This window comes from Galeopterus variegatus, unplaced genomic scaffold (genome assembly GCF_000696425.1).
Source record: "Galeopterus variegatus unplaced genomic scaffold, G_variegatus-3.0.2 Scaffold1389, whole genome shotgun sequence".
NCBI classification, from domain to species: Eukaryota; Metazoa; Chordata; class Mammalia; order Dermoptera; family Cynocephalidae; genus Galeopterus; species Galeopterus variegatus.
In genome coordinates, this window is record NW_007727500.1 from 346,035 (window position 1) to 353,830 (window position 7,796).

At 47.4% G+C, this 7,796-nt stretch overlaps 1 protein-coding gene across 3 annotated transcripts in view; it reads right to left on the minus strand.

Annotated features, from left to right (window-relative positions):
• Positions 1-1,884: 1,884 nt before the first annotated feature.
• Positions 1,885-7,796, minus strand: part of NR2F1 (nuclear receptor subfamily 2, group F, member 1) — a 9,757-nt gene continuing 3,845 nt past the window's right edge. For all 3 annotated transcript variants that reach the window (XM_008576692.1, XM_008576691.1, XM_008576693.1), the window contains one exon: positions 1,885-2,937. In XM_008576692.1, the coding sequence (XP_008574914.1) occupies positions 2,657-2,937 (281 nt within the window). In that variant the 3' untranslated portion in view covers positions 1,885-2,656. The remainder of the gene's footprint in view (positions 2,938-7,796) is intronic.

The following is a 7,796-nucleotide window of genomic DNA, read 5'->3' on the forward strand; positions in this document are numbered from 1 at the left end:
CTATGCTGTGCGGGTTGGTCTTGGGCTTGGGTCCAGGCTTAGAAAGGTCTCTGGAATTCCCCAGGCCATGGGCAACGCTCTGGCCCAGTCCAGCAAAAGCCAAGTTACCACTGTCGCCCCTGGATACGGGAGCAAGCGCCTCGTACTCGAGCCTCGGCTGGCGGGCCAGTCTCCACACTGAACGCCTTGTGCTTGGGCTTCCATATTGAAATTAATTGAAAAAATACGTTTCCGACCTACGAAAATGTTTATCTGTTTTCATCAGAGGGATCACACTGTAATGAATATATTTACATCTCATTTCAAGAAAGGCAGGGAAGATCGGTGAGCTCTCCGAGGCAGCTCGCTCCCCTCCCCCTCCTCTCGAGCTGGGGCTGCAGCCCACCCCACCCCAATTCCCACACTCTGCGATCGGGCAGCCCGGGAGGGCTCCTTGACACTTCTGGGGTGCGGTCAGGGGTTAAATATGAGCTCTCCTCACCCTGTCCTGCCTTAGGTGTCCAACCTGCAGGGAAGTCGACCTAGGCCCAAAGGTATTGTCCCTCTGCATGGTGCACAGGATGCGACCTCGGGGCAGGGCGGGACGGCTGCACAAGTGGCTCCACACCCTACACACCTGGCCACACTTGCTTAGGTGTGTCCCAGGCCGGCCCGGCTACGGGATCGTGGACCTGCGGTGGCTTCTGCACAGAATGCGGCACTGCCCATGCTGCGCTGCACCCAGAATATTAAAAACCTTAAGCGGCTTGGAGTGCAGAAGCTTGTTAGTGCATTGTGGGGGGACCTGGGGACTTCTAGACAGCGAGTTGGAAGCAAAACATTGCCAGCGACTTCTCAAAGTGAAGCTCTTGCCTCTTGCAGGCCTGTTTGGGGCTGGGGGAAGGGGAGGGGTGAGAGGTGTTATTTTAAAAGATCTGGCTTTATTAATACATTAAGAAAGAGCTCCCTTGGCAGTATATGTTCTCGCAGCGCCGGCTCGGATCCTATAAAACATTCATGCTCCGAAAGCTGTTACAGAGAGCTGCCCCCCACGCACACCCAATGAGAAGCCCAAGGGGGAGGCTTTTGCCCTCAGAGGGCCACAAGGGACCAAATGCCGCTTCAGGGAAAAATCCGTTTCAGTCCAGCTCCCCAACTCCCAGGTTCAGGGTCACGCCTCTAAGTGCCATGCGGGGGTGGGGTTCCATCCACCCACTAGAGCTCTAAGACCCTCCCGGGAACTCCTCTTGTCACAGGGTCTGGAGGGAAGGGCAAACCACAGCCATCTCTTCAGCGGACCATAAGGGGGAGCAAAGCCAGGACCCGCAGCTTTGAGGCCCCATCACTGCCTCCCAGAGCTGAGAGAGGCAGGACCCTTGAGCCGCCTGCATCCACTGGCTCAGGGCTCAGAGACGTCAGAGCAGCACTATCCCTCCCGCTAACCCCCAAGTCTGGCCCTCCACACCTCTCCGCAGCTTTTCCCACTCAGCAAGTTCCCACCTGCAGTCAGGCCCCGGGTGCTGCAGCCAAGTGACCGAAGCAGGCTGCGCCCCCCGGGGCTTGGTGTATGGAGACTCAGCTCTCTCGAGCGACCCGGCCTGACCCAGTCTCCCGCTCAGCTGCGCACGGGGCAGCCGGCAGCCCCCAAAGTCGCAGTGGCTGATGTCCGCAACCAAGGTGCTTGCCCTCCCCGCGGATCGCAACCCAGGCAGAGCCTGGCCCTCCGAATTTATAAAACCAAGGCAGCGGATTGGTTTTAGGAAATGAATCTAGCCAACTTGGTAATGGACCTCAAAAGTGCCCTCCCTCATCGCCCCCCAAACCAATTCTGACAACAGATAGGTGGAAATTAATCAGGGGTGATGATGACATGATGATGACATGTCAAGTAACCAGACACATGGGTTTTGCTAAATTCTTTTATTTTTGTTTAAATTTTCACCTCAATTTTAATTCTTGAAGAACAGCCTCGACAACATATATCGCACTCATTATAAGAAGCAAAGGGTTATATCAAAAATTATTAGTATAGAATCACAGGAAATCTGGTTTGGAACCAGAAAAAAATACAAAACAGATATAGATACATAGACACAGGACAATATTTTTTAATAATTATTTGGAAAATGTTATTTTCCCCTAATTCTTGTTTTCTTTTTTCTTTATGCGCATACGATGTTTAAATTTTACAAAAAAATGAAAATAAAGACTAGTATTTTACAAAATGAATAACAATGTTCGGTGTGTGTGTGTGTTTCTACATAGGATTCAGTCCACTTCCATATGTGTTGTTTTCTGTACAGAATATATCCACATCCGTCCGCAATAAATCCTGGAAGGTCCTTTAGTTTCCTTCTGTTTTATTAAAATTCTCATGGTCCTCTCTTCCAAAAAATTTTTTTCTTTTTCTCACCAGACACAGGGTCCTTTTTCTTTCCTTTCCAAGTGCTCACAGATCTGATCCTAAACGAGTCTCTTTTTCCTGGTTTGCAGCTCGGGTTGCATTTCTGCAGGGTGGGCTGCTCCTATCCCAGCCCTCCTCCCCCCGCCCGGCCTGCCTGGCCCGCCGCACCCGGAGTCAGCCGCCCTGGTGTCCCCGAGGCTTTGGAGTCCTTGGCCCGGGGCGGGTCCTCTAAGTCTCTAGGGAGGCAGGGGCCAGGCGGGAAGCGCCCAAGGTCTAGGAGCACTGGATGGACATGTAAGGCCAGTTGAAGCTGCTCCCAGACAGTAACATATCGCGGATGAGAGTTTCGATAGGGGTTTTACCTACCAAACGGACGAAGAAGAGCTGCTCGATGACCGAGGAGGACACCGTGCGCAGTGAGGGCAGTCGCAGCAGCAGTTTGCCGAAGCGGCTGGGCTGGTTGGGGTACTGGCTCCTCACGTACTCCTCCAGCGCGCACTGCGACTTCTCCTGCAGGCTCTCGATGTGGGCGGCATCCGACAGGCCACAGGCGTCTGCCCGAGCAGCCAGAGGAAGGAGAGACAGGGAAACGGAAACGGGGAACACGGTTAGGCTGGTGATCAGCAAAGGTACAGACAACAGCCATTCACTTTTTTTTTTAAGGAGAAAAGGAAAAAAAAAAAAAAAGATATAGAAGAAAAAAGGAAAATACTTCCATGCCTCCACATTCCCTTCTTCATTATTCCCTTCTCCCAGCCCCCAAGACAAATAAAAATAAATCGAACCCCCACCAAGCCTAGGGGAGCTGGAGAGAGAAACACACAGAGAGGCAGCAACCCCTCTAGTCCCTTTGTTTTTCCTCTTTCACCTTTGGATTAAATAATGTACAATGATGGAGCCATGTTTGCGTGTGTAGCAACCTGTCCTTGGCCTGTAGGGGAGCATCTTTCTGGCTGTGATCATTAAAGGGAGGACTTTTGCTCCTTTTGCCACTGATTTCCAAGTATTCAGGACCCCTGAAAAAATATACAGCCTGGAGGCAGTTTGTAAAGGCTTCTTGAGTTCCCTCTCAAACCCAAACAACCCCAACCAGAAACCTCAAGGAGAACCTAGATGGTGTAGTGAACAAACACATCGGAGGGGGCAAGGAATCATGAGCTGGCAGTGCTTGGAATCAGATCAAGCCCATGCTTTGGCAATATAGGATTTGAGATCCACTATCTATGCTAGCAAAGACTCTGCAGTAAATCCTCAGTGAGGGTGTACACTTCTATCTGTGCCTTAGATCAAGTAATTGAAAATTGGTCACATCTCTGTAAGCTATATGATAATCAGGAGGAATATGGCTCAGTTATTCCAGGCTGCGGAAAGGAGACATCCTCAGTGATCAGACACAAAGCTGGGCTAGGGAAAGCTAATGCTGCTGCTTCAGAACAGGGAGTGGGGGGTGGAAGGGTGGGAAGGTAAGGGGGGATTTGGGGAGATAGGCTTCCTGCGGCAAGACCAAGGGACAAAAAGGCACCTCCACACAATGACAGCATCTCAAAATCTGTGTGCTTATCTCATGTCAATCAAGGCCCTCTTAGTCCTCTAAAAAATATTTCAGGACAGCAGATTATATCAACCAACTAGAGGCAGGCAAATAGAGGGAAAAATGGAATCACAGAAATGGAGTAAAGGCTTCCTCTTGTAGTTCAAATACCCATGTTGTTTCTTATATTAATAATAAATATTAAAAACAAACAAACAAAAACAAACAAACTAAAAACCCCAGGAAGATCACAGAAGAGCCCTTAGCCAGTCAGGAGGTTGACTAGAGATCAAAGGCAGAATTTGCTAATATATAGATCTGGAAAGAAATTCGTGCATGGCAATGCCCCCAAAAGGACATTGTATGATTGTGAATGGGCAAGTGTGACCCTAAGAAGACACAGCAAATAATTCAAAGCAAAACCTGTGTCTGCTGAGTTTCTGAGCATTATGTCCTTATATTTCAAGAGCTAGGATTTACAAAGCATTCTAACACCTTCATCTACAAGGCTCTGGCCTTGAGCAAAAATACAAATAAAAGTAGCACTAATTCAAGAACTTCTGAGGCAAGTCCCCTTTGACATCAGATCCAGACTGGGTTCCTCTCAGATGTCTAATTACTCCAGCTAGCCAGTTGGGTGCATTCACACTGGCCTAACTTGGCAAGACAGTGAGATTTTATTGCTGGCAGGGCCAGGGCAGGAGCTCCTTGGAGCTCCACTGCTTAGAGAGGGGTCCTTGAAGTCTGCCCTTGGCCCTGCTTGCTAACGTGGCCCCACTGAATGGCCATCATGCAGACCCATATTTACATATATCTTGCTTTACATGCATTATCTGCCCTTTATGCCATGGATCACTCTCAGCCCCAGACAATGCAATATGAAAGGACCCACTGATACCCCAGCAGGTTTTTTTTTTTTTTTTTAAAGGTCCATATGGCATCCCCTCAGATCAGTAAAATATTTATCTGTTATTTATGAGTAGGGTCCCCAGAGTGCAAGGTCACTTCCTGACTCCCAGATAGACCACTTCAAGAGAGGCCCAGGAAAGGCACACTTGGGCCCTGTGCTGGCTGCTTCCATTTCTTTCCTCCTTTAGAGGTTGAATGATTGCAGCTGGGCCTGCCTGCCAGATACCAGCCTGCCAGCCCTATGGCCTCCCTCTGGCAGGAACCTTAGTTCTGGCCTGACTTCCCAGTCTGGGTATTTGTTCACCCCCCATGACAGGATTCCCCCAACTGTGGACAGACGGTATGAGCTCTCAGATCAATTGGGGGGTTGTGGTGGCAAAGCTAGGTGAGCAGGGGGTATAATGCAGTACATATTTACACTCTGTGAGTTATACTCCAGATAAGAAAAGGAGGCAGAATGTGCAAAATCCATGTCTCACTTTTTATATGGTAGTGTCAATGTGGGAACCCTCAATATTTCTTCTACAGTGTATAGTAAAGAAATTATGTAAATAAATAACCATTACTGCTCATGCCCTACTGGCTTAGCCTTTGTAGTGCAGAGAATGTATTTCATGTTGTGCATTCAGAAGAGTTTAGTGTTCAGGAAATATAGATGTAATCAGCTGCCATAACTAGAAATCAAAGTTATTATTGTGCTGAAAACGGATTTATTGTATTTATGTTAACTAGATGGCTCCTTTCAGAAAAGGTCTCATTTATTTGAAGGAATATTCAGGTGTATGAATTAATGAAAAAAAAAATTTTTTTTAAAGTAAGTTCAGGTCATGACCTAGTCTTGGATGCTATCCAGAATATTAAGGATTAAACATACCATCCGGAGGCCAAATGTGAAAACCACCACGGGGGACCCCCCGTGCCAGCTTCAGATACTTAGCCAGAGTAAACCACGTTGGACAATATGTCTAAAACTGCCTTTTCCATCATTCAAAGTTTGCTTAAAAGTTGGATGACTTTGAGAAGGCTTCCCATGAATTCCCTTCTGGCTAGCAATCAAAACAAGTTTAGTTGAAAGTGGAAATGTGTTGTATGGGGAGGGGGTGAATTACTACTGACAGCTCTATTTCCATTTTCAGATATTCTACTTGCAATTTTCTAACAAAATAATGTTATTGTTCACTTCTAGGCACTGCTTGCACCTTGAAGACTTGGTTCAGGAAACTTCTTTGGAAAACTTTTTTTTAAAGGAACACTTTTCACAGGAATGTTTTAGGATGGAGAGTTAAAAGAAAAGCATGAATAATTCCACAATGTTCCCTGCAGCCTGCACAGTCCTCGCCTCTCTCTGGGAAAGGGCATAAGATCAGTAAAGTCAAGGGGGTTCAAAGAACCTTAGGGGAACAAGGAAAAGGGAGGGCAGACCTTTCTTGAGAAGACCTCTGTCCAGCTCCAAGTCACATTTCTGCTTCAAGACACCTCACTGGATGAGATTTTAAAACCCCAGCTTCCCTGACACTGGCTTGCTTCCTGATGAATTTGGCTAAAGAGTTGGGTACTGGAGAGCCAGCCAGCCCCCAGGCCTGCCAGAGCTGAAGCAGCCTGGTTGCTGCTTCCCAGGCTCTTTGTCACTTTTGAAAAACACGTTTCCATCAAGAAGACTTATTAAGATAAAATGCATTCAAACACTGAGGAGTCTATTCAATAAATCTTCCATTTGTTTTAAGGTTTGCACTTTATCCTCTTGCAAAGAATAACTCCCTCTCTCACTAGCAGACCTGCATTTGCACTGAAAGTAAAAGGGGGGCAGTCCAAGTCCATGGCTCTGGCCACCCTGCATACAAATGAGATGCTCTTGTCTAAATAAATTATCTGCTGCTCAGATCGATATTAATACTACATTTGCTACATTACAATATTGTGCAAATTTAAGAGTCATTTTAATACAATGTAAATATGATTCTTCACGCATGAAAGCCAAGAAATATTGATAGATTATACCACTGCTTACTGTTCAACAAGGCCTTGGGAAAGGGGTTTTGCCATCTCCGCTCAAGAATGGTTTTAATTGGCCTTTGGAGGGTCTGGGCTCTCGAATAGATTTATAAGGATGGTTTATTTGTTCTCCGAAAGGAGGAATTAAAAACAATAGTGTCAATAACGGTGGTAAAACTACAGCTAACCCTGCTCACAGTGGGCAGGGCCCAAGACCCAGGCTAAGCAGCTCTTTCCTCCACCGGCGTTTTGTCTGGCTTTGTTTATATTTCCCCCCATTACCTGCTGTCCCGGGTGTTTATATGTTTCCCTCTTGCAGGTTACAATAATAAAAGGCGGGCAGTGTTCTCAGAGGCTGAGACCAGAGCCCTTCAAAGGCAACGTTAATGCACGTTCCTGGAAGTTAATTTGAACCATCTATCATAAGAGAAACTGTTAACATGCACATTACCAGTGCCTACTCTTAATTTGATATTTTTAAGGCACTCTGTTAAATTTCCAATGTTTGCATGTTTTGCATAGCTATGAAATTTATCTCCGGGCCGGGGATCCTCCCATACTTGCGGGTTCTACAGTACTGCTTTTGTTTTTCATCTGTCTTGTTTAGATCGAATCCGTTTTTTACGACCCTCAATAACCTCAGCAACTGCAAACATGAATGGTTTCCGATAAGGGAAAATCAGGCAGCAATAAAGCAGGATTATTTATGATTTATTTGTGCATATAATCCTCTTCCCACCTCTCTCTGTGTCCCTCTGTGTCGGGAAGCTCATCCAGGAAGCATGCCACACAGAGTAGGAAGCCCCAGTCCCACGTTGCCTTCCTTCCCTCTCCTCCCCCAGAAACGCTGAGCTCCGGCTCACACATACACACACGCACACCCCGCACACACGCGCAGCCAGACGGATCTACAGCACCGCCTCTGCCCTCTCCCCAGACACACACCCGCCGCAGCCGCAGCCGCGGCCTCGCGCGGGGGGC